The sequence below is a fragment of the Natator depressus genome, chromosome 14 (assembly GCF_965152275.1).
Source record: "Natator depressus isolate rNatDep1 chromosome 14, rNatDep2.hap1, whole genome shotgun sequence".
NCBI lineage: Eukaryota > Metazoa > Chordata > Testudines > Cheloniidae > Natator > Natator depressus.
Window position 1 is genome coordinate 18,248,563 of NC_134247.1, and position 27,654 is coordinate 18,276,216.

Sequence of the window (27,654 nt, forward strand, 5' to 3'; positions counted from 1 at the left end):
AGCTTTTATATGCTGCAGGCCGCTCAGACTGGCAAATGGGCTAGCCAGAGGAGCCTCAAAATGAGGCCAGCCCCATTGGGGTCCTTTAATTACATCAGCGAATCTTTGGGGTTATTTCCTCCCCTGCTTATAAAGCTGCTGCACCCCCAGTCCAGCTCTGAGGGCCAAGTGGTTTGTGCCTCACCCAAGCAGCAATGGAAAGGGGAAGGCAACCAGGACGCAAAGCGACAGCCCCTCCTCTTCATCATAACACATCGAGAATTCAGCTGCAGGGGAGTAGAGACCTGGGGCCACACTGTGCCATGCTGCACAGGCCCTGCTTACACCCCAGCAACTACCCTGATAATGGTGTCGTTTCCCATCCACGTCCTGCACACCCCTCTTCATCTCCAGCCTCGTACACCCCACCTGTAAACTGCACTCCTCCCCGTCCCCAGGCCTTTCAGGAAAAGAGCCCAACAGAGCCCTGCTCTGAAGCCTTGTTTCACAAGCAGCACCATCTCACACAGCGCCTGGTATCCCCAGGTAAATGCAGCAGATCTGGGGAAATTGTCCGTACAGCTTGGGCAGAATCACTGCTTATTTCTTGTTTATCTGTAGTACAGTAAAACCTAGAGGCCCCAATCGAAAACCAGGCCCCATTATGCTAGGAGCTGTACATACTCACAGGAAGAGGTTAAAATCATGCAGTTACTCCTGGCCTCCCACTTATACCATCAAACCACTGCACTGGGGACAAAACAGGAAGAGAGAGGAGAAAGACTCCTTGGTCCATGGCCCAAGCGGGGGCACTACACGTGGTAGCACTGAGGTCTGGCCGTGGAGAGCCCCCACTAGATTTAAGGGCGCACAAACTCTTAAATGCTAAACAATGTGCCTGGCAACACTGATCCCAACCAACTCTGTGCTTTAACAACCGATAGCAAGCCAGGCCCCTTAAAGTAGAACGGAGTTAGCTGACTCCGAATGCAAGAATCCCAGCATTAAATCTTGGAAGCTGCTCCTATAGAAGCTACAGGGAGAATAATCTTGCCAAGGAGCTATAAAATAAACAGCTTGTCCTCCACCAAGCACAGCACAGCCGGCGTCTCCTGGGAGAGCAGCGTCTGACGGAAACTCACCGACTACCATGATATTGAACTCAAATCCCTGCTTCATGGCTTTCCTTCTCATCTGCTCGAGGATGGCGTCGATCCCGACGTAGCTGAAGTCGGGAGCTGGCTTTTCGGGCCGTGGCGGTGCCGCCTGCTTGAGGCCAGCATCTCTGGGGGCGTCCGTCATGCTTGGCGTGTAACTGGGAACTGCCTCTGGACCTGTGGAAGTGAAGGAAGAGCAGTGAGGAACTCTGGGAAGTAAATGCTGAGTGCAGAGCAACGGGAGAGGATGGCAACAAACACCCTCTTGCCCTTTAGCTTGGAAGCTGAGAGACACCCTGAGCATGAGTGCCAATGACTAACCTAGCCAAGCAAGTGAAGGGGACAGACGGGTTAAAAACGGATAATGCATCACAGACGGTGCTTCCTTGGAGTGCAGTTAGCTTGGTTTACCATTCACTGCACCCAACTATGGGTCTAGGAACATTACAAAGCTTATTTAAAGCAATTTAAAATGGAATATTAGGTTGTCCAACAAGGCCCATACCAGAGACCCCTCCTGCAATATCTTCCCAACCCCCATCCATCCCCCTCCCACACCCATTCACAAGAGCTGCCTGGTAGAACAGGCTGCTCTTGCGTCATATCCCAAAGATCATCAGAAATCTGATGATGCAAATCAATCACAGCAAGGAAGGAGGCGAATTCCAGAGCCGAGGAACCTTCCTGTAAGTGTCGTAGTCAGAATATTTAGTCAGACTGATGAAGTCTTAGTGAGATGAGATCTCAGCACAGACCCTGTTACTAAGGGCCTGTCTACGTGGGGAAATTTACCGACTCAGCCGTAGTGGTAGTATTATACCACACTTACAGTTTTGCTTCAGCTGCTTCCAAAGGACAAAAGCTAGGCTGAAAAGAGGCCACTCTAAATCCTGAAAGAGTGTCCACACAAAGTGGGGTGGGAGTGTTGGTTTACTCTGCATAGTTGCAGAGATAATTATACTGGTGTAGTTCTGCTGGTCAATTTCCCTGTGTAGACAACCCCCTACTTGATGTTCATAAATGGGACAGTATTGCCTGGTTTGAGAGACCGTTGTTGGGTTTGTGGATTAGCAGAGGGAGAATTAGTAAAGTTCCACTGTATTGTCACTATTAAGAGTCCGTGGAGGCGGGGGGAGGAAGTGGCGTGTGGGTATCAAAAGATTCAATTACTTGGTTTAGAAAGAAACAAAAAGTGCCTTGTAACCAGCCACTCCCACACCCACATGTTAACAGAGCTGCAGGTTCATGCTACCTGTAAGGAAACACTGCAACTGTAAGCTGCTAAAGGGCAATTACAAAATGCACCAGTGTAAACCTTGATTGTGCCCCACTTTGTTTGGAAGTGGCTTGATCAGGGAAACCCTGTAAATTAAAAGGGGGAATATCTAAACTCCATCTCCAACCCACACGTGACAACTCTGCTCTGTGGGTCAGTGTGTTATTGCTGGGGCTCCCAAACTAAAGTAGCTCATGAATTCATCCTTTCCAGAATGAACCAGGGCCTGCAATGACAGCCAAAGTTGTTCAGTTTTTAGAGAAAAACTCCAGTAGAAGCCAAAAAGCTGCCACCTTATAGGATGTTCAACCCCCTCCCCACCAGCCTGGGTCTTGGGAGCTGCAGCCTAGGTCAGCGTTTCTCAAACGCAGCCACCAGGGATTTTTCTTGTGGCCACAGCCTCCTGGGCAGTGATTGGGGGGAGCGGGGGGGTGTGTGTGTGGGCAGAGCAGCAGCCCCTCCCCAGGGGCCACCAGCAGTGATCGGACCCTGCCCTCCTCTGGAGACACACAAGGTGGAGGAGCAGGCAGCCAGTGAGTTCCCCACCTTCCTGGAGTAGGGGGGGGTTGGGCTTCAGCCCTGGGGTGGCAGGTGGAAGGGGGTTTGGGCTCCACCCCCAGGCTCTGGCCCCGAGCTCACCCCCCTTATCCCCTGGCCCCCGCTGCCTCCCCCAGTGCCCCATCGCCTCTGGCCCCCATTGCCTTTGTACCCAGGGCTTAATTTGTCCCCGGGCTTGCCGGGGATGAGTAAGTCTGCTGTGAAAATGATATTTGTATGTTTGTTAATATCACTTTTCACAGTACACTTAGTAGCTAGCAAGTCTTTAAAAAAAAAGCAACCAAAAAAAAAGCAAAGGAAACAAGAAAAAAAAGACAAGAATGCTCAAAGCACATTATTTGTGTTTCTGTTCTGTTTAAGTCCAGTAAAGAATAGAGACAACTGTACATTAATTTTTATTATTGAGTCTTCAAAAAAAAAAAAACAACCCCTATGTAGAGAAATTACAATGATTGGACATATGTATGTGCATATTTATTTGTTTTTCCTAAACTATTTTAGGGAAAATGGTCAGAGCGGCCACCAGCAAGATTTGGTGGCCACACTCTGAGGCCACCAAAAAATTTGTTATGAGAACCCCTGGCCTAGGTCCAGAGCTTGGGTCTCTATTCTGGAGTAATCAATGTCTTCTGGGAAGTCTCCTAGGCTCTGGACACATTCCCCCCTCACTGCTGCTAGGCCTAGCGGGGATGACATCAGACCCTCTCCTGGCTTGTTTGCCTCACTCTGCTGTTATTTTTGGCCTTTTATGATGTGCTAGGTGCTTCCCCCCCCCCCCCTTAAGTCCAAAAACATGTGTGTGTGACTGAGTGAGTGAGTGTGGGTGTGTAAGTTTAGCTGAATTAAAGAAGCCTACATCCAAACAAAGCCATTTTCACATTCACCATCCCCTCTCTGCCAGTGACCTGCAAGAGCTTGTAACCTCTTGTAAGCCAGACAGTCAGGACTCACATGGATCTGGCACTAGGAAGCATTCACTTCGCCCAAGTAGCACACATACTATTGCACATACTCAATCCTACCTTGCAGAATGCAAATTGACAGCACAAATGCATTTAGACCACTTCGAACTTTAAAAACAACCAACCAACCAACCACACACACAATCCCGGGCTCTCCAGAACAGAGTTACACACAGATCCAGTAGGGAACACACCAATTTTTATATGCACAGTAGCAGCATGTTCCTTCAAAGCATAGCTTTGTACCAAAGCCACAAAAAGTCATGCTGATAATGGGCTGCTGGCCCCAACACTGCTCCTTGCAAAATTATAGACCCAGCAAGCCAGAGGTCTTTCCATGGATCCTGAATTAGTGCCATTTTCAAAATGGCAAGGCCAAGAGTGGAAAAAAATCCTACATACCATTTGAAAAAATAAATCCACTTGGAAAGAATGTAACCGCTAGGAGAAATACTGGGTTATGTAAGGGTTTAACTGTTGCAGTCACAGAAACAGTAACACAAAGCACCCTTCTAGGCATAGCTTAGGTAAGAGAGATCAGTAGGACTGAACCCTAAACCTGTACGATTCTGGGGTGGTTTGTGGGGATTGCTCATGTACGTGCGGGAGGATTCAGGTGCAACAAGGCAGCACTGGAGCGGAAAGCTGGCAGCAAAGAAATTGGAACGTACTTTCTGTGCTCAGCTAAAGAAGCCACATTGTTTGTACTCTAAGAGTCAGAACCGGGAAATAAAATATCTGGAGAAGAGAGTTATTCTCCATTTGCAGCAAAGGAAATGCACCTACCGCATCTGCTCCATGTTCTCCAACCCACACAACTTCTAACAATGCTTGCAGTCCTATGAGAGAATGCAACATGCATTGCTACATAGGTCTGTGCTTGGCAAACAGAAAGGCAAACCCCCATATGGTGCAAGGGAATGGACTAGAGACGCCGAGCTGGGATGTTCCAACCCAACTCACACAAGTCCACACTTGACTCCGCCAAGGTTCTCATGTTTCAGCAGCCCCAGAAGACCAGATAAAAGCCCTACGACATCAGAGGAAATGCAGACAACATCCTGTTGGTGCAAATCGTAATGACTTGCTGCCAGCTAGTGTATGGCAATGCAGTTAGGTAGCAGCTAGTTCCACAACTGCTTGGTCCAGGCTAAAAGAAAATGTAATCAGAAAGAATTTATTTTAAATGTTTCTCTCTCCTCCAGCTGTGGTCTGAAAGCTCAACCTGACTAGGGAAAGGTTACTGACCCTACAGGGCAAAGCCGTGACACCAACTCTGCATGCAGTGCTCTCAAATGCACAGGAGAGATTTTGTAACAAAGGAATTGAGAATATTTTTTTCATTTGACCTCTCAGTGTTGCAAGTAGCCATAAATGTTACTTGTAGCAAACATAGGTGAACAATTTTTAAGATGTGCGACTCTAAATTGACAGGGTTCCTTTAATAATCAGCAATTAACAAACAAAAAGTCAGCGTCAATAGGTGCACTCGAGCATCCCACTCTGGCATGGTTGGTTGTGTCCTGGCCTTATTCTCACCAGCCAATTTGTATCCAGGATTCCTCCGACATCCCGAAGCATGAGTAATTTGGCTGCAGCAGCTCTTGGAACAATAGGCTCCCTGCTTTTCTCCAGGCAGATTTTTCCATTATGGCTGGGGGAGTGTTTCTCGCCAAACATGTATAAAACAGTCTCAGAACTAAATCTGAACAGATGCAGTGGTTGGCTGTACATACATGCTGCCAGGATTTCCTGTTAGTATTTAAAACGTATCTTCTTGATCACGGTAATAGTGCCAGAGCCGCAGAACTTTCCATGATACTCATATCAACACCACCAACCAGAAGCTCTGAGTGCTAGAAGCGGGCATGTACTAAGCTACATAATACCGATACAGATCTGTGGTTGCTTAAGAAATTCATGGTTGTCACTATGCTGCCCACCTAGAGAACTCATAGCAACAGCTAAGACAGATCTCAGATGCCTCTGCGCCCCAAAAGCCCCTACCCCTTTGCGCTATAGGAAAATCTCAGTCTAGGGCCTTTGACACACAGCCAAGCAGTTCCAACAGCATTCTGGAAAGGCTAGTGATACATAGTATCCAGCTCACTACAGATGCCTTGTTTCCTCTAGTTGAGGATAACCAGGTGCAACCCTCCCATGTGTTTTGTGGTGACACCTATCTGACGAAATAGCATGTTACTTTGCTTGCCGTTTGCGCTCTCCAGAGATACATGGATAGGGGATCATCAGAATGTCACTGCACTAGCAAGAACAAAATAAACCAAGTGCGATGCTACACGCAGCAACAAGATCCAGTACAGCTGTGCGGGAGTTCAGTTTGTCAGAGACCCTGGGATGGCTGATAGCAGTTCACACACACACACTTCGGACTCAAGCCAAACTCAGCATCTGTGTATCAACATGAAAAGCTCACCTCAGGCACAGAGAGCGCATCTGCTACCCATGTGGGGCTGAGATGCTAAGAGCAAGTCCACGCACAGGCAGCTACAGTTAGTTAGCAGAGTGCATTCATTCAAAGACATAGGAACCCCTGGAAGCCAGCAAGTAGTTGAGGAGAAATGAGGGCCTAGAAAAAAATGGACAGGCAATGCACCATTCACAGCTCAAGAGATAACCTAAAGTGTTTGGGAGGCCAGGAAGAGAGCAATTGTAGACTGTGCATATTGACTGGATTCCCATTAGAGTCAGAGTGCTTCTAGTACCCTAGGTTTTAGAGCAATCATAAGAATGTAAGAAAGGCCACACTGGATCAGACCAATGATCCCTCAGACCAATGATCCCACCTTCCAACAGTGGCCAATGCCAGATGCTTCAAAGGAAATGAACAGAACAGGGCAATTATCGAGTTATCAATCCCTGTTGTCCAGTCCCAGCTTCTGGCAGTCTGAGGTTTAGGGACACCCAGAGTATGGGGTTGCAGCCCCGACCCTCTTAGCTACTAGCTGTTGATGGACCTATCCTTCATAAACTTGGGTAATTCTTTTCTTAACCCACTTATGCTTTTGGCCTTCACAACATCTCCTAGCAATGAGTTATTCAGGTTGACTGTGCGTTGGGTGAAGAAGTACTTCCTTCTGTTTGTTTTAAACCTGCTGCCTATTAATTTCATCGAGTGACTCTTGGTTCCTGTGTTATATGAAGGAGTAAATAACACTTCCTTACCTTCCCTGTCATATTCCCGCTTAGTCTTCTCTCTTCTAAGATAAACAGCCCCGGTCTTTTTAATCTCTTCTCAGATGGCAGCTGTTCCCTACCCCTTATCATTTTGTTGCCCTTCTCTGTACTTTTTCCAATTCCAATACATCTTTTTGGAGATGGGGTGACCAGAACTGCATGCACTATTCACAGTATGAGCATACCATGGATTTATATAGTGACACTATGATATTTTATCTCTTATTATCTATCCCTTTCCTAATGATTACCAACATTTTGTTAGCTTTTTTGACTGCGGCTGCACATTGAGCAGATAGTTTCAAGGAACTTTCCATAATGACCCCAAGATCTCTTTCTTGAGTGGCAACATCTAATTTAGACCCCATTGTTTTGCATGTATAGTTGGGATTATGTTTGCCAAAGTACATTACTTTGCATTTATCAACACCGAATTTCATCTGCCATTTTCTTGCCCACTCCCCAGTTTTGCGAGATTCCTTTGTAACTCTTGCCAGTCAGCTTTGGACTCAACTATCTTGAGCAGTTTTGTATCATCTGCAAACTTCGTCACTTCACTGTTCACCGCTTTTTCCCTGATCATTTATAAATACGTTGAACAGCATAAATTCGAGCACAGATTCTCAGAGAACCCATCTATTTACCATTTACCATTGTGAAAACTAATCATTTATTCCTATCTTTTAAGCAGGTACTGATACATGAGAGGACCTTTCCTCTTACCCCATGACTGCTTATTTTACTTAAGAGCCTTTGGTATGGGACCCTGTCAAAGGCTTTCTGAAAGTCCAAGTTCACTATATCTACTGGACCACCCTTGCCTGGTTGCTTGTTGACCCCCCCCCCCCAAAAAAAAAAAAAAAGAATTCTAATAGATTGGTGCGGCACGGTTTCCCTTTATAAAAGCAGTGTGGACTCTTCCCCAACATACTGTGTTCATCTAGGTGTCTGATAATTTACTAGAGTTTTCACCAATTTGCCTGGTACTGAAGATAGGCACCACCCTGTAATTGCCAGGATCGCCTCTTGAACCTTTATTAAAAATTGGCATTACATTAGCTACCCTCCAGTCATTTGGTACAGAGGTTGATTTCAGTGATAGGTCACATACCATGGTTATAGGATTACCAGATGTCCCGATTTTATATGGACAGTCCCGATATTCGGGGCTTTTTCTTATATAGGTGCCTATTACCTCTCACCCCTGTTCCGATTTTTCACACTTGCTATCTGGTCACCCTACACGGTTAGTAGTTCAGCAGTTTCATACTGGAGTTCCTTCAGAACTCTTGGATGAAAACCATCTGGTCCTGGTACTGGTTAATTTATCCACTTGTTCCAAAACCTCCTCTATTGATGCCTCAGTCTCGGACAGTTCCTCAGATTTGTCACCTGAAAACAATGGCTCAGGTATGGGAATCTCCCTCAATCTTCTGCAGTGAAAGCCTATGCAAAGAATTAATTGAGCTTCTCTGTAACAGCCTTGATTTCCTTGAGGGCTCCTTGCTGCCTTGATAATACAGTGGCCCCCATGATGGTTTGCAGGCTTCCCGCCACTTTGCAGGTGACTTTCTTCAGAGCCTTACAAAAAGGGGGATAAACACAATTATCTCCATTTTGAAGACAGGAAAATGGAAACACAGAGGTTAAATGGCTTTAAGATGGAAACTCCCTGCTCCACCCTCTAGATCATGCTGCCTCTATTTATGACAAGTCTGAGAGGCACTCCGTGCAAGGAAAGTGTTCATCAGGAATGGTAGAGTTAGGGTATGTCTACACTGCAATTAAAAACCCACAGCTGGCCTGTGCCCTCTGACCTGGGATCAGGCTAAGGGGCTATTTAATTGCAGTGTAGATGCCTGAGCTCTGGGACCCTCCCACTTCACAGGGTCCTAGAAGCTTGGGCTCCAGCCCAAGCTTTAATATCAACACCGCAATGAAACAGCCCCTTAACCCGAGCCCCACAATCCCGAATCAGCTGGCATGGGCCAGCATTTGGTGTCTAATTGCACTGTAGATGAACCCTTAAAGACGGAAGGCAAACTGAGGGATGTTGTTTAAAGCCCTACCAGAGAAACTGGTTTCAAGTCCTACACGACAGCTATATCAGAATGCAGCATCCAACCATGCAACATGATTCGGCATCATCCCTGTGTATTGCCATGGTTTAACCCTTCATATGCTATGCACGTCTCTGGCTACAAAATGCCCCCACTGCCAGGGTTACTGGGGCTAGAGGCAGAAGAGTGGGCCCATAACAAACTCTCCCTTTCAGAAGAGCCAGGAGAAGCACTGCTGCTAAACTGCCTGAAGCACCATCATGCACCTCTAAAGGAGCAACAGCAGCTTCCACTGGGACATTCGTGGGCCTTGAGCCTTGTTCTGCAGCGTCTGTGCAGCCCAGTTAATCACTCCTGCCCCAGGCTGCTGTCCCTTCTCCTAGTACTGAGTGCTGGTCTCTAGACTGGGTCAGAGTCTTCACTCGGATTAGCACAGAGGCTTGTACACCTTGAAGAGGGCATAAAACTGCTGCAGAAAGACAACTTGATTCTCCCCTCTTCTTTTTGGAGATCTGCACAGGCAGGATTTCCCCTCCATAGAGTTAATTTCTCTCCCCACAGATTCCTTCTATTGCTGGCCTTCAATCTTCTGTTTGCACTTAGCACCTGGTTACCTCCTGGTAATTCCTCTCAACTACAGGCACTCCAGCGAAGGAAAGATGCTCCAGACCCCTCAAGGGGAAGGGAGAGTTGCTACCAGCTGTTACAAATGTATCTTTCCCTGTATTTGGGGTTTCAGGCATGGGTGTGACAGGGAAACACACAGACTTCCAGGTCTGTCGAGTGGGCTTGTCATATCATGCATGTGGGATGCACAGTGCTGAACCAACAGTATCAGTCAGCTGAGGGGACGAAAAGCAACAGCTTCTCAGGGTCAGGTATCCACGAACAGCTACTAGAGCAGTCCAGACCAATGCCAACTAACCTCTGAACTGCTGAGCGCCAAAATCCCATGACAGCCATGGCTGGTGGGTGCAACGGGAATGTGTTTTAGAACCCCAATGTGCATACAGAGCACTCGACTGGTTAGAGGCAAACTCGGCAGCATGGACCAAGCACAACACACACAGGTGCTGGGTCCCCGACCTTCGTTCTGCAGCTCAGTCCTAGGCTAAGCTTGGTGCTCCAGCCCAGGCATTTCCTGAGCAGAGGGGCCAGGAGCTCTCAAAGGAGGGAGGTTCCTAACTCCCATTGACTTCCCATGGGATTTGGGCCCCATGTTTTCTTAAGCTCCTTTGAAAAAAGTCAACCAGCATTTATGTCCAGAGGTACTATGGCATGAATTTATGGGGATTAGGAGAACTCTATGGTCATCACAGACTACTTTTAACCAAGCGAGGCAATTATTTCATAGCCCTTGCCCCCTCCACAGCGTTTCTTCCCTTTCCTCCCCACAATCGCCCACTAAAATACAGACAGCCCATGAGAAACGAATGCCACGGGGCCTGCTCCTGGTGCCAGGGATGCCACAGCATGACCCCATTGGACAGTCTTCCTTCAAAAGGGATGGCCACAAAGATGGCTGCTCCTGAATTAGGAGCACTCTGAGTCTTGTCTGCAGAACCTCTCAAGCCAAAAGCAATACAATGAAGTCAAAAGGTAGGTAAGAAATACGCTCCAGTGCTTTAGTTTTAGACCATCTGATGCAGAGGTGAAAGAGGACTGGGCAGCTGAGTGAACGGGGGCAGTTCATGCCTCAAAGCTACCGTTTCAGACTCTCTGCAAGGGCATCTGCCCGAGTTGGCATCGGTTACCCTTGCTTCAAGTTTTGGAGGTTCTTATCCCCACCACAACAGCCATAAGCCAGAAACGGGAGAAGGATCTGATCTCTGCCTCCTGGGTCTATCGGGGAGATGACCAGACAGCTGCCGTACGCACATTGGTCAAGGTGATGGTTTCTGTCCAGATCCTAGTGAGGGGCGGGGCGGGGGGCCTCCCATCCCAAAGAGGTGTCCATGTTGGTAGCGTCTGCAGAAAAACCAGGCCAAAAGCGAACCTGCAGACAGCCCTCTTCTCTCATTCCCAGGTGGGGAGGCACATTGGTGATGCAGATGCTGCTATGGAGCGAGTTGTTCAACCTGCCAATCCAGCACGTGGCACTTCAAAAGTGCACGGGAACTGAACTCGAGCTACATGACATCCTGCTTAAAGACACAATGGGAGCCCCCCCGAATCCTTTAGAACAGTGGTTCTCAACCAGGGGTAAGCGTACCCCTGTGGGTACACAGAGGTACTCCAGGGGATACAGCAACCCATTTAGATATTGACCTAGTTTTACAACACGCTTCATAAAAAGTATTAGCGAAGACAGTACAAACTAAAATTTCATACAGTGACTTGTTTATATTGCTGTATATACTATACACTGAAATGTAAGTATAATATTTATATTCCAATTGATTTATTTTATAATTATATGGTAAAAATGAGAAAATAAGCAATTTATCAGTAATAGTGTGGCTGTGACACTTTTGTATTTTTGTGTCTGGTTTTGTAAGCAAGTCATTTTTAAGTGAGGTGAAACTTGGGGGTACACAAGACAAATCAGACTCCTGAAAGGGGTATGGTAGTCTGAAGAGGTTGAGAGCCACTGCTTTAGGATATGGCTACACTGCAATTAAACACCCATGGCTGGCCTGGGTCAGCTGACTTGGGCTTGCGGTGTTGACATTCAAGCTCAGGCTGGAGCCCAAGGCCTGGGACCCCATGAGGAGGGAGGGTCCCAGAGCCCAGGCTCCAGCCCGAGCCCAAACATCTACACTGCAATTTTGCAGTCACATGGCCCTAGCCAGAGTCAGGGCCAGCCGTGGGTGTTTAATTGCAGTGTAGACATTCAGTTACTGAGTTGGGTAGAAGTTTAGGTTAAATGGCTCCAACCCTCCTGATCCGCACTGCCCATTCCCTCACCAGGAAGTGCCATTTGAGGCTTATCTCTCACTCATTCATTTGCAAGAGAAGCAGAATTTTTGCAATTTGCTTCCCAATTCCCACTCTCCTCCTGTTGCTTCTCCCCAGAGGGAGGCTCTGTGACAGTAAGAGAGTTTAACCCTTTCAGCACTACACCATCCCATGTGGGCACTTCCCAGGAGAGGAACTCACACTAATCCCAACAGCTGCTGTTCAATGTTCCAGCTAGCTACAGACACACAGCCTTCTACAGCTAGGGAACTCCACACTGTGGGGCGCCAGCTGCCCTCTGAAGTGTCCCATGGCTCCTGTGCTCAATCCCCTGTGACTCAGGCAGGGTTGTCCCCTGTCTCTGGGATAAAAAGCGTATCAGTAGGGCCCATAGCAAGGAGGAGCTTGGCCCTTGCGCAAGAGACGGACTTAAAAGACTGAGCAAAATAGAAGAAAAAAAACAGGAAACAAACATACAGAAAAAAAGAGAGCCTGAAGGGAAAGACTAAAAAACACACCAAAAAACACACACACAAGTGAGGAAACAAAATAACCTTGCCTTTGTAGGACAGGGGATGGGAGTAGCCACTAGTTCTGACAGGAAGCTGGGGATCCAACCAGAGCTGCTATATATTCCCTTCAACCCACCTACAAGAAATACCATGACTAGAGGTGTTGCAAAGGACTCCAGCAGCCCAGCATTACCCAAGCTTTGGAAAGTGAGTCCCCCTGCAGGAAACTGAAGTCACTTGCAGGTCCCCTGCGATCCTGCTATGCGTTAAAGGCCCACACATTTTAATTTATACATGCCCTCCCTTCCCTCTACCCATGCTTTGGGAAACCCTGATGTAGTTCATAATATGACCCCTCCTTTCCTTTCTTCCATGCTTTGATGAGCAGAGAAATAGTTGAGAGTTCATAATTTCCTGTTTTAAAGGCCAGAAGGCGCAATTTTGATCCCACAGTCTGACCTATTGCTTAACACAAGCTAGAGAACCTCACCTAGGATTCCTGTACCACTTCTGTTCGCAATCAAAGTATCACGCTTGGGGTCTCAGTTAGCACCCACTGAAATGAATGGGGCCATTCACACTGGAAAGCTACTGTTTCAGGCTCTCGGCAAACTCAGGCAGAGGTCTCTGCCTCAGTTACACTTGCTGAATGTTTTCTTGACAGTCTCCAGCTGGTGTTTTAAAATAATTAGAGCTGAGATTCTGAAGAACAATTGAGAGGTCTCCAGCCAGTCGGTTCTATTCTGCACTTTGGAAAATGCTGTAATCTCAGGCTTTTTGAGAAGGAAGGAGAGCCGTCCATCAGGACATGTAAGTCTTGCCCATCTACCCTCCTGCTGTGCACCAGCTACCAAGACTCAGTCTCACTTTGCTGGACTCAACATCTTTCTAACCCACACACCAGTCCTCTCAGGGAGGACAGGAAACCACATGCCCTGGTTTCTCTAACCACAGGAGAGTACAGCTCAAGTGACAGACAAAAGTGCAGGAAGCCAACATTTCTAGAGAAAACAAGATGTGTTGTCATTTAGCCTATTCCCCTTTCCCACTCACAAAGACTGTTTCCAAGAGAAAAAACTAAGTTATGGCACATGGCTTAGCTCTCCTGGACATCCCTGGATTGATTTCCCACAATACCCAGCTTTCAGCACACTGAACATGGGTTCTGGAGCCAGGTGCAGCTGAGAAGTGCAATTAAGTCCTACCTGTATAATAACTTCATTCAGGGCCATCAGCTAGGATGGGGCATGGTCATACCCTAAAATCCTCTCCGGTGGGATCAATGAACTCCCTGCAAAGGCCAGGATACAGGGGAAAAAAGCCATCCCTCCCAGACACCCTATATTCAGAAAGACACTCTGCACTGCCAGCTACTTTACTCCCCACTGAGAAACAGGAGTGGAATGATTGGGGGATTATTTAAATAAATGAATGACACAAAGCTTGTCACCCTCCCCCCAGGGAGAAGAGCCCCTCTGCCCATAGTCCTGTCCCAGGTGTAAGAGGTCAGCAGAGGACGGACAGAGAAAGGACACAAACCAGTGCTGGCCTGTGTTATGGCTTTAACTGTGGAATTTTAGTCCCATTTTTCCCTTTAAAAATGGAAGTAGACCCTAGTTAAATTAGCTGAAAAAAGAGTAAGCAGGTTGTTAAATGAGTGTCATTGGAAGAAACTCCCCATCTCTCTTTGCCCAGCTTCAGGCACCGTTACCTTCAGAGTAAGAGCTGCTACAGGCACAGAGAAAGCAGGTTGCCCAACCTAGCCCAATCCTGCACATATGCATCTGAGGGACCTGAGCCGTCCCAATGACTTCTACAAGGCCACCTGGGTGAGTAAAACTAGCCACAGGCGTCAGTGTTGACAGGCATTCAAGGGCAGCCAATGAGCTGTTGCGGGGTATTTAAAACCTCTTTGACTGTAATAAGGAGAGTTATGTCCAGGGAGCCTCCCTGTGGATTAGAGGTCAAAGCAGCAGGATGTGGGAGGAAGACAAGACAGGGAGGCCTAGAATACAGTGGTTTCTACTAAGAGTGCTGCTAGGGTTACAGTCTGGGAACTCATCTATACAAGGGGTACGTTAGTCCTGGACAGGTTTCAGAGTAGCAGCCGTGTTAGTCTGTATTCACAAAAAGAAAAGGAGTACTTGTGGCACCTTAGAGACTAACAAATTAGTCCTGGAGAGGCTATGGAACACCTCTGGCACACCGATATCAGCAGAGCACATATCCCCCTTTGCTTCCCCCCACATTACCATCTAGGTTGCCTGTAGCAGTTGCTTCCCCCTTCATTCCAACAGCAGCCCCTGTGCTAGCCGGCACCGAGGCTTTCCCATCTTCCTGCTAGGAATACAACCTCCTATTCATTCCATCCCAAACAATACTGGGCATGTAAGCAGGGCTCCAACTGAGGAGGGAGAAGAAACAACAGCTTGTCTTGTTGAGCTAATTAATTATAAATACAAGGGAAGGACAACCAGGAGGGAGAGGTCCCTGTGTTGAGCGTTTACCAGTTGAACCTTGCATGTGATCTGAGGGGGTTTTGTCTCAGGCCCTGCAGATGGAGTAGTATTGGCAGCCCCCACGGTACAAGACCCTTAAAACACAGAGAGCCGCTGTTTCCTGACTCCATCTGCCTGGGTCCATTACACTAACTAGGGGACTCCCATGGGTTTTCAGATACGTTGCTATCAAGCTATTCCACTCCAGACCTCAGAATTTTTAAGATACTGTTAAAATACCTCCCTGTGCTTTAGGCAGAGATGCCTGCTGTGAATTCAGCTCACTGCACAGGCTACCAGGAGCCTCTTCCATCCTGCCTTCAACACTGCATACAATGCAAGCAGAAACCTCAGCAAAGAAAGGAAACAGCAACTTACCCTGGCTGCTTTTATTGCTGGTGCTGCTTCTCCTCCTCCAGTCAGCTTGCAATGATTTCCTCCTCCCCCTAATCAACTAACTCCTTCCACTTGCCTTGCTCTGTCCTGATGGTGAGCTCCCCCTTGATTAGCTGCAGTCAGCCTGCAAACACATCTTCTTAAAGGGGACTCGCTCCCCAGCACTCTCCTTTTCCTGTCCTTCTGCTCCCTGCCACCATCCCCACAGTCAACAGAATTCCACCCCTCCTCCCACGGCCACTTTTGAAAGGGCATATAACCCTCTTTACCAGAATCTTATGTATGCCCACCCATCCTCCTAGGATGCCCTGCAATGAGATGGACCACCCCATGCTCTCCCTACCCCTCACCCCACCCGTTTGGAGTGGGAAGTGCCCTGCCTGTGGCAGGGAGGCTGCTGCATTGCAGGGCAATTTCAGTAGTCCTGCTGGAAACAACTGTGCCCCTGGAGAGTTAAGGCTTGTGAAGACAAAGGGTATGTCTACACTGCAATGAAATACTCACGGCTGACCGGGTCAGTGGACTCGGACTCGCGGGGCTGTAAAACTGCAGTGTAGACATCCAGGCTCAGGCTGGGCTCTGGGACCTTTTCCCCTTGCAGAATTCAGGCTCCATCCCAAGCCCGGACATCTACATTGCAAGTTTTACAGCCCCACAGTCCAAGCCTGTTTACATGGGCTAGCCACGGTGCTTAACTGCAGTGTAGACAGGCCCGAAAAGGCCTGGACATTTGGATACACAGTTCTGAGAGATTTCAGAGTAGCAGCCATGTTAGTCTGTATTCGCAAAAAGAAAAGGCGTACTTGTGGCACCTTAGAGACTAACAAATTTATTTGAGCATAAGCTTTTGTGAGCTACAGCTCACTTCATCGGATGCATTCATTAGCTGGCTTGGCCTGTGTCTACTTGTGAGAACGTATCTGTACTGTGTATACTGTGCATGCCCTCAATGGAGTGATAGGGACCAGTTCCCTTGAAGGGTGCTTGCCAGCTTTAGAGATTGGACTAGATGGCTATCAGGAATGGCAGTGTCTTAGCAGGGATTTTCACTGAGAAAGAGCATCAGCAGCAGAGATCGATTCAGGCCCTGTCTAGACATCCATGGAGCTGCATGGGTACAAACCTCTAGTGAAGACACACTGCACACTGCAACTTACCCCAGTGACTCACCAGGGTAAATTGCACTGGAGCAAGCCCCATTTTACATGGTTGCATATTCACCGAGGGCAGGATGGGGGGTTTTCAATCACACTGTGGCTCCACCAGGGTTAAAAAGCACTGACAATTATACACAGGGCATTAGGGCAAACCCACCCATCCTGACTCCACATTCAAAACCACCCCCAGAGGGCTGTGTGCTGTGATGCTACCTCCTAACACAGCATCACCGCTTCAGTTTGGGCAAAGTGCCTGCTTGCCCTGCCCCTGCATTCCCAACCCGGGGTGCCAGCAGGAGCTATGGTCCCCTCCCAGCTGTGCCGGCAGCAGGATGTTGTTAACATCCTTGGGGTGAGGCTGGCACTTCGCCTCTGGGTGCCTAGTGTCATAGGGAATTGGGGCCTGCTGTGCGAACAGAGGCTCTTTTCATAGTTAAAGGGATGGCAGCTAGTGGGGACTTTTTAGTGGGATGGAATACAAAGCCAGGCAGCCCCTGGGAGCGCCCCTTGGATTATTTCAACCACACAGCAGTCTGCTACAGTAAATAAACCCAAAGGCAGCCTCCATCCCACCCCACCCCCAACATTACCTAGCTGACATCCTCAAATATTTGCATTAGAAGGGCCTCCCTAGCCTCCACTTCCCCCAGTGCAAGCAGGAAGGCGGGATTCCTGAAGATTATCACAATGTAAAATGGCGAGGCTGCAATGCCTGGCGCCACTGCTGTCATTGCACTGGCGCACTTAGGCAGCCCGAGCCCGGATGCTATCCTTGAACCGGCCAGGTCCTGGGATGAATGGAACCAGGCTTTGGTGCCCAGTGCTTTTCGGGAGTGGTCACTGCACCGTGGGCGCTGCCTACCTGTCCACCATCTCTGCACCAGATCACACAGACCACGGAAATGGAGACATGCTGAGGCTGGTTGGCTCAGCAAATTAATTTAAGGGCACTCCTTCCTCTATTCTCCAAGTCCATTGTCTTCCCCAGATTAAGGCTAAAATGGCTCCCTTGTTCTGAGACCTGGTTGTCTTGGCTCCAATACTGTTGCTTAGATTCTTTGATCCTCAGGGATATTATATATATATATAAAGCTATCCCAGGAGACAGTACATTGCAGGACCAGGATCATAGGGCATTGAAGAGGTGAAGAAAGATCAAACTGTGCGCCCCTACTGCTTTGAAACCGGGTAGGGAGAACGCACGGATCAGACGTGTTATCAGCATCAGCAGTCCTCCCTCCAAGATCAAACCCTTAGACAGATTTCGGATAACTAGACCAAAGGAGCTGCTGCTATGCCACCAGCCCTCTGGGATCCTAGCCGTGTACGAAATACTCTTCTGCAGGAAAATCAGCCAAAGGCCGTGCAACCTAAACCCAATTGGTGACTAAACCCCTGGACTTCAAGTAGTATTTTGTGCCTGTTCTGTTGCTTTCTGTTGTCCACGGCAGGCTCTATAACTCACATTCTGCTTTCCTTCTCCCCTAAGAATTGGCTTGAGCCGCCTTATTTCCCTTGTCCGGTGGTAGGTCCCTGCCGATTACAACGTTAACCCCGCTCATCCCGATGGCTGCCTTCTCTTCTCTTCTCTTCCCCTGGCTGCCAACAGCTCTGGCAAGGTTGCTGAAGTTGGCATGTATCCCTCTGAAAACGGGCTGGAAAACAGGCTGCACAGGATTGATTCCGGCCCCTCACTTTACTGATCGCCACAAATAACAATTGCTGAGAAAGTGCCGTCACTGCGTTGAAACCGAGGCCGGAAATCCAGCCTCAATCTGTTTACCCTGCAGCTGGATTACACCACTTTTTATGACTTAATAAAGCTCTAAACCCTATCAATGAGTATTAGTGTTTTAAGCTCCTTAATAGTGAAAATCCTACGCTAGATGCCAAACAGGGCCTTGCCCAGTAGCAGCTGGGCCCATCATTTTTTAAGGTCACTCCAGGTTTTCATTAGGTTAAGGGCCAGGACTGGGTCATGCAAGCCAGCAGGCTGAACTAAACCGTGACAGGGCCTTGCTGATGTAGGGCTCAGTCACGCTCATGCTGAAGTCAATGTCTTAAAGAGAGCAGGATCGGGGCCTTCGAACAAGAGCTATCAATATAAAATGGTTGCCACTGAAAAGCCATCATGTGCCAAGAGTTAGCACGCAGCTGTGTCTGAGGTGCTGCACTTTCCATCTGTGCTTAGAACAGGAAATCAGTGCGGTCTCTCAGATGTGTGTTGACTTTATAAATGGTGGCTACTCTACACTTAACTATTATTAAAACAATTACACATGCTCAGGATTACAACCATTTCCTGGATGCTTGTGAAATGTCCCTACTCTGGGTCACGAGCAGGGACTGAACCAGAAACTTTACCCAAACAGCATGGACTTCTATCCCTTGAACTAAAGGAGTAACTCCACGAATTGCTAGCAGTAGCAAGTACTTATCCTCTGCGTGAGTGAGCTGCTGGAGGGAGAACATAACATGCTTGGCCAGCCTGTTATATTTGAAACTGAAGTCTTTTTTCTTTTTTTACAGATTTAATAATTTTATTAAGATGATGTTGAAGTAAAAAGAAAATGGTACAGAGTTTAAGCATAGAAGTTTCTGGTTATCAGGGAATAAAGTACAGATTATCAAGGGGTGCGAAATTCGGTTTAGGAACGGGTGGCATAAGGAATACGTAATCTGCAATCTCCCCGATTGGGGGTAAAAGTTTAACGGGCCAAAGTACAGACATTGACATATGGGGGTATGTTGTCCATATAATGGCTATGTTCAGGTGTGGAGTATAATGAGTGGATACGATGATGAGGATGGATTTACCCTCATTTGGTGGGATTTAATGTTCAGTGAGTTTATGGTTCCAGTTCATATGGTCCAATGGAAAAAGTCTCTCAGTCCCTTTCCCATAGTTGATGCACGATGTCGTACCGGCTCACACCTCCTGGTACTGTCGGTGGCCGGTGTGTGTTCAATGTAGATGTCCCTGGACCATCGGATGGTGTCCGAGGCCATGAGGCGCCGCATGAGCCGTGCGTACTACTACTGTCCTCACTGTTCCACACAGACTCGGATTTGTGATGTTAGCCTTGTTTGTGAGCAGCAGAAAACTGCAGAAAAAGTTTCTCCCCTCAACAAGTCAAGCACTGTAGCACAGTGGTTCTCAAAGCCGGTCCACCGCTTGTTCAGGGAAAGCCCCTGGCGTGCCGGGCTGGTTTGTTTACGTGCCGCGTCCGCAGGTTCGGCTGATCGCGGCTCCCACTGGCCGCGGTTCGCCGCTCCAGGCCAATGGGGACTGCGGGAAGCGGCACGGGCCAAGGGACGTGTGGGCCGCCCTTCCCACAGCTGTGATCGGCCGAACCTGCGGACGTGGCAGGTAACCAAACCGGTCCGGCGCGCCAGGGGCTTTCCCTGAACAAGCAGCGGACTGGCTTTGAGAGCCACTGCTGTAGCACATCTATAAACACTGCATCATGGCTGGTAACTCACATACCGTGGGGCTGGTGGCTCACGTATCATGGGACTCTTACACGCTCTTTCGATTGGACTTACTGTTTCAGCTGCACAGGCAACACAAAGAGCCCACCCAGAGAAACGATCGAAGGGTGGGGACAATGAGCCCCCGAGCACAAAGACTATAAAGAGACATCCCCTGACTCTACCAAAGAGACACGCTGGGCATTTAGAACAGTACATTTCATCAAAGTTATTTGTAGACTGTTTGCACAGAGCAGTGATACTCAAGACCTCAGTGGTTCAGGAGCCAAATTAGCAATCAACGTGACCCAAAAGAGCCACAGTCGTGTGAATTCATTGTTCCATTTACTACAGTACTATCTAGTCATATTTAAACAGTATGACAGGGAAATATTTAGATTACATATATCCCCACATATATCATTCTCACGCAACATGACTGACTAAGTATTATTATTTTATCAACTACAATTGGTTAATAACATAGTAAAAGCCTCCTGATTGGTTAATAGTTAAGTCACACTGTGTTTTAACATCACGCACTGCAAAGAGGCTCCAGCGACCCATTAAAGACTCACTTGAGGCTCTGAAGCCTCAGTCGGAGTATCACTGGCACAGAGGAATCGCTTGTACAGCAACACGACCACCTCTCACATTTGTGCTGTAGTAGCACCGACAGGCTGCTGAGGTTGAGGCCCAATTATACTAGTTTCTATAAATGGAGATAGGAAGAGACAGTCCCTATCCTGAAGAGCTTACTGCCCAAAACGACAGCAGGTTAGTGGCAGGAAGGATTCTTATCCCCAGTTGCTAGTGAGCAACACAGAGATTAAGTGACTTGCCCAAGGTCACACAGGACATCTATAGCAGATCCAGGAATTGAACCCAGGACTCCTGCACCCCGGTCCAGGGTCATAATTCACAAGATCATCCTGCCTCTCTCTAAAAACTTTGGGGCTAGGAATAATTCTGGGTAACCCCCCGTGTTCTTGTGAGAAGCGTCACAGATTTGCACTATGCACAAGGGGACACGCTGTCAGTGTTGCATCTCCTCCAAAACACTGGGCCTGATTCTCCCCTCCTTTGCACAGCCACTTACACGTGTGAGTGTAAAACTAGACCAGATCAAAATTCTCCATGCACACCAATGGCAGCATTTTATATCCCCTTGGTACAAGGCAGTGGAGAATTAGGCCCAGCAGCAGCCCAGGTTACCAGAAATTCTGCTGGGGCACTGGTTCAGTACCGGCTCCCAGAGGAGACTCCGTGGTATCTATAGTCATGAATCACCAGTGCCAGTAGCACTTTCCACAGGAGCCCAGGTTTTCCTTGGGGCAATCCCATCCAAAGGCTGCACCAGGGTCCGCAGCTGCTTATCTTGGAATGGGTGGCCATATGGCCCACTGGACGGGCACCAGGCTAGGAGACAGGATTGCTGGGTTCTAGTTTTAACTCGGCAATCGATACGCTATTTTGGACACAGTACAGAGTGCAAAGTGCAGGCAGCCAGACGTTCTGCCTTGTGGCTCTTAACAACAGAGCTCTGAAGAGTGGTTTACAATCCATATAGGTGCACATCGCATTGATCCCTGGTTTACCGCACAGCAACAGGGCTCAGACACCAAACTGTTTGTATTTTATTTTTGGTAAATAAAATTGCCCAATTTGCAGTGGTGCCAATCACCCATAACTCCTACTGGCTTCAATGGGTGCTGCAGGTGTTCTGCACCTTGGAAACTCCAGCCGCTTGTATCGCAACTCTCAGATCAGGAGCAGAAAATGGAGCAAATTCAGAGCATAGTGAAGCTCCATTAAAGTCAATAGAAGGCAGTGTGAGCCACTGAACAGGGAAGGACTCTGGTCCGCAAATCAGATTCTAGCCAGTGCAATTCAAATTTTTAACAGTGAGGGTAATTAGCCATTGGAAGCATTCAAGGGCGATGGGTGGGAGGGGCCCAGAGCGTCACATGACCCTCCCCAAATGCTGGGGGGGGAGCGGGGGCGGCAAGGGGCCAGCAGCTGGCAGGGCCAGAGCCGGAAGGGAAGAGGCAGGGCCAGAGCCTCTCCTCTTCCGGCCATGCTGCCCGGCTGTTGTACTCTCCCACGCTGCCTGGGAGGGGACGCTGCCCAGCGTGGTGCAGCAGGACAGAGCCCCCCCTCCCCCACCAGGTAACGTGGGATAGGGAAGAGACAGGATGGGGAGAGCGTGGGGGCCCTGGGCTGGGAGGAGTCATGTGTGGGCATCAAGTGGTGAGGCCGCATGCCCCTCTTTGTGTCCCTCCCCACTAGTCGCCACCAAGGGTTGTTTGTGGTGGAGGCTCCATCACTGGAAATCTTTACATCAAGAGTGGATGTTTTTCTGAAAGATCTGATCTAGTTCAAACAGGAATTAATTCCGGGAAGCTTGTGATATGCAGGAGGTCAGTCTAAATTATCACAATAGTTCCTTTTGGTCTTGTAATCTATGAATCAATGAATCAGCTGCCACTCGCCTGCACTGAGATCTTAGATAAGACACTTCACCTCTCTATCCCTTAGTTCGCCCCAAAATGGAAGGACAATAATCAGGGCCGGCTCTAGGTTTTTTGCCGCCCCAAGCTCCGAGAGCGCAACTGCCCAAGCCAAAAAAAAAACAAAAAAAAAGGAATGCGGGAATGCCACCACCCCTGGCATTGTGCCGCCCCAAGCACGTGCTTGCTTTGCTGGTGCCTAGAGCCGGTCCTGGCAATAATACACGTCTTCCAGGGTAAAGCGCTTAGACATCTATTGGTGAAGAGAACTATATAAGAGTTAGCTATAATCATTGTATTGGAATTAGATATTAATATTTGTTACATTCGATTGTGGCAGAGCCCCGAGTCCCTCCTCCTACATAAAATGCAATTTTCTTCTTCAAGTTGTCAGTTTTTGGCACTGGTTGAACTCCCTGTTTAAACAGCATAATCCTTGCTTAGCATATGCCTGGGCCTGGGCCTGGGCAAAGACCCCATTCATTTCTGAACAGGGCTGCAAGCAGAAATTTACTTAGCGGCTTAATCCCACAAAAGGGAAACCTTACACTTTCTGGGGGTGAATGAACCCAAACCAAACTCCAAGGATTCAGAGCAAACAAGACCCGGTCCTGCCACTGCGGGGCAGCCCCAGCAACAGGAGCAATGCAGAGAGCAGAGACTTGCACTAATTAGCTGCAGTTCCTGTTTGAGAACAGATTTAAAACAAAAAAAAACAACTCCCCAGACATTTGCAGTAGCTGGTTATTCACCAGTCATCTTTTTGGCCAGAGTTTTGGCCATAAATTTTTTGCCCCCCATATGCTGTGGTAAAGAGACTCCATTATCAATGGTTCTAAGAGTCAGGAGAACGCAGCGTTGAATGGGAGCATTGAGTGGGGGGAAACTGAAGAGTGAGAGGAGGATGGTCCAGCGATTAGGGCTCTGGCCTTGGACTTGGAAGACCTGGGTTCAAGTTCTTGCTCTATCACAGAATTCCTGTGTGAACATGGACAAGTCACTTAGCGTCTCTGAGCCTCACAGTTCCCCCATCTGTAAAGTGGGGATGATAGCACTGCTCTGCCTCACAGGGGTGTTGTGAAGGTAAATACACTAAAGACTGGTTTCAGAGTAGCAGCCGTGTTAGTCTGTATTCGCAAAAAGAAAAGGAGTACTTGTGGCACCTTAGAGATTAACCAATTTATTTGAGCATAAGCTTCGTGAGCTACAGCTCACTTCATCGGATGCATAAAAGTGGAAAATGAAGTGAGCTGTAGCTCACGAAGCTTATGCTCAAATAAATTGGTTAATCTCTAAGGTGCCACAAGTACTCCTTTTCTTTTTACACTAAAGACTGTGAAGGACTATATCAGTACTTTAGATAGTGAGGGGAACTTTTGGAATCAAGTACTTTTGCAGCTGTAAATTTGTTTTGATTGGCAAGAAACAGGGAGCAATTCTGACTGTTTCCCTGAATTCAATAAGCTGCATCATTCGTATCTTCTGGAGAAGCATCAGTTTTCCATTTGCCACCTATGATCTCTCCCTCCTGCTGCAGCGCAGGGAACATCTGTGTGGGAAATGCATCCGCTCTGACAGCTCGTTCCCACAGCCTGCTCCGTAAAATTCAAGCCTGGTCTTAACACATGAGTAGGGCAAGCAGCGTATTGGGGCACTTCAGACTCTGCAAGTCCTGGGCCAGTCTAACCTTCGCTCTCTCACAGACACTCCCCCGGGTTAAAGTACCAGAGGGAGAGCCAATTTACAACCTGATTCCCTCCCATGACTAGGGGCCCAACAAATCACACGGGCAGCTCTGGACATACCTTCCGCATTGCTCAACCCTTTCAGGTGAAACTACAGCAAGTTTGGGAAAAGGAGCTGGGGCTCAGCTAGTTCAGCTCTGTGACTCTTAAGAAAAACAACACATTCCTGTTCAGCGAGCTCGGCCTGGCTGCCTGATCCCTGGCTAGGAAGGGGAAAGAACAGCTCCCGCAGACCGACACCTCCAGCCTGGCTCGCGTCCACCAGCAGGCACAGGACGGACGGACAGAAGGAACCATTCTGGATTTTGCCATCGGTTGATATGCAAAGCCGACTCTGCATCCTTGGGAGGTGTCAGCTGCTCTGCCAAGAGGGTGCGACTCACTTCCCTTCACCCAGCATTGCCACTGCAGCAGCACCCTTCCTTCCAGCGCGGCTCATTAGCAGCAGGGAGACCCACAGCGCCACTAGGCCAGCGACCTCTAACTGTGCTCCATCAGTCACTGCTGAGAGGCAGGCCCAGGGCCAGACACACACAAGGAGCACAGGAGAAAAATGCTCCCATCATCCTCTGCTCACCGAGGACACAAGCTCGGTCGTGCGATGTGCTGACATCATCAGGAGTTGAGAGCACTCAGGAGACACCTAGAATGTGACAGGATCAGGCCCAGCAGCTACTGATTTGCCTTTACACGTAGAGGTTGTTAGACAAACACAAGTGTCGCAGCTACAAAGGTCACCTTGGAGACAGTGATGCTCAGACCTACAGAAGGTGGGGAGGCCTGCTCTTTGGGCCACAGCTAGAGATCTGCTGCCCTGGCTGAGGAAGAGAGCAGACTAATTCCCATGCCACATTGCCTCGGAGCTGCCTGCGTCTTCTAGTGTGTTTCTGGTTGATGGGTAGCTGACAGCTCCCCTCCTGCAGTGAAGACTTGAGTGTTGTCCCACTACTTATGGGAGGGAGGTCCTGAACCTAGAGAGGAGACCATCAATAGCTAACTCCTCACCCTACATTAGAAATTCATCTGCCACCTTCAGCCGAACACTAACTGCAGCCAGCAGCTGATTAACCAGAGATTGAATGGATCAGCTGGTCTGAAGGGGCCCTTGCACCCCAAGATTGGGTTGCCTCCCGCTGGGCTCCAAGTTTGGACACCTCTCTCCCACGTAGCCTCCTGCCACATAAAAATGTATGCACCAAGCTCCCAATTCACTGTTCCACAAAGCCCGCTTTAAGCCATTCCAGCAGCATAAAGGAGCTGTTCGGTAGCAGAACGGACTGCTTGGCTAATAACCCCAGTGGAACTGCTCTACGCCACTTCCTCTTGCAGCTCCCTCAGACTGCTCTCGCTTACACCAGGCTGAGAACACAGGGATGGGGCAGTGGCTTAGAGTACGATTACAATGCAATAAAAGATCCATGGCATGGCCACGGGCCAGCTGACTCAGGCTCCTGGAGCTTGGGTTTGAGGGGCTAAAATTGGCAGTGTAGACATTGGGGCTTGGGTTGGAGCCTGGGCTTTGAGACCCTGAGTCCGGGCTCCAGCCCAAGCCTGAACACCTACACTGCTATTTTTAGCCCCGCAGCCCGAGCCAGCTGACCCGGGCTCCGAGACTCTGTGCCACGGGGTTTTTATTGCAGTGTAGACGTACCCTTAAAATCTTCTATCAGTGGATGGAGTGGAGATCAGAATGAATGGAGAATCAGGAGCCACATCTCCCACTCCCCAGCACAACCATTGCAAAGCAGCTTGAAGCTAGTCTGCCCCCACAAACTCAGGACATTTTCAGAGTGATTTGGCACTACTTCACCATGACCTGTGTTTCTCTAGCCACTAGCAGCTTAATTTATGGGCAACTAAAAACAGCAACAGGCGATTTGCATAAAGACACACAGGAAATGCACTCAGCAAGTAACAATCAGTTCTCATCCAACGGCACTAAATGGGCGAGGGGAAAAATGCACATTTAAAAAAAATCTTGTAATTTTTTTTTGGTGAACAAATAAATGCAGTGAAGTGTGGGAAGTCACCCCAGAGCTCAAAGTGGGCTTGCTGGACCGTTTCAATCCAGCATGACTGGCTCTACAGTAAGATTCTTCAGCGCTCTGCCCCATCAGAGTTTGAGTGACATCAGCACTGCGGCTTGCCCCAATTCCCTCGGGAATTATAAACTTTATAAATTATAAATTCAATTATAAAGTCAAACAGACCTCCCCGTTAGGAGCATTTCTCTGATAGCCAGCTGGACTTTCCCACGCTAACTTTCATCCCGTAATTCCTAGGACGGCCTTTCTGTACCAACCAAAATTCTACTCCAAGCATGGCACCTCACACACACTTCTGAAATGGTTTGCCACATTTCTCTTCAACCTTGTCTACACACAGGCCTGACAATGGTTTCACTATGTTGCTTAAACCAGTCCAACCCTTTGTATATCTGTAACCAATACAAACCCTGCAAGTGTAAGCACCTTTAACCCAGGATCAGTGTCTATCTGGAGGCTTTAACTGAATTGGTTTTTCTATCCATGTCATTAGACTGGTGTGAAAACTGCACACACACAAGCCCCTATTTGACCAAGCGGCACATATTTAGGATCCATTCTTGTCCCTACTGATGTCAACAGGAAAAACTTCAATTTGCTTTTAGTGGATGCAGTACCAGGCCCTTAGTTTTCTCAATAGCTCCTCACCAGTCACCTTAATTATTATTGTCATTCTACTCTGAATTCCCTTCGCTCTGTCCCTATCTACTGAGGAGGAGAATCAGCAGTCGTGGAGAACAGCAAAAGGGAATCATGGAAGCAAATTAGTTACAAAGAGGCTGCATGGCACTAGAATGGGAATCAGCCGATCTGGGCTTTCTGCCACTGACCTGCTTGGTGACCTTGGGTTAGTCAATTGAATTCTCTCAGCCCATTTCCCTCTCACCCTTCGTCTGCCTTCTCTATTTAGGATGTAAGATTTGCAGGACAGAGACGGTCTCGTGTGTTTGTACTGTGCCTAGCACACCAGAGCCCCGTTCTCGGCCGAGACCTCCAGACACTACTGTAACACAAAGCACAAGTAGTAGCCTAGAGAACTTCCTCATAGTGCTTCAGCCTTTCGTTATTTTTAACCACAAGTTGTAGTGGGTCCAGCTAGTGCTACAGCATCAGGAAACAAAGGGATGCCTGCTCAAAGTGGTGTGGTGTGTTACCATGACGGGCCAGACAAAGGCAGTCAGTTACGTCTTAGTACAAATACTCCCAGCTGAGGTATGACTGTGCACACGCAG

At 48.4% G+C, this 27,654-nt stretch overlaps 1 protein-coding gene across 6 annotated transcripts in view; it reads right to left on the reverse strand.

The window, feature by feature from the left end:
• Window positions 1-27,654, reverse strand: part of SEPTIN9 (septin 9) — a 255,996-nt gene that overhangs the window by 32,794 nt on the left and 195,548 nt on the right. For 5 of the 6 annotated variants that reach the window (XM_074971962.1, XM_074971966.1, XM_074971964.1 and 2 more), the window contains one exon: window positions 1,122-1,313. In XM_074971962.1, coding sequence (XP_074828063.1) covers window positions 1,122-1,313 — 192 coding nt within the window. Of the gene's footprint in view, window positions 1-1,121; window positions 1,314-15,476; window positions 15,603-27,654 lie in introns of those variants that run through there. The other variant, XM_074971968.1, reaches the window with a different exon arrangement.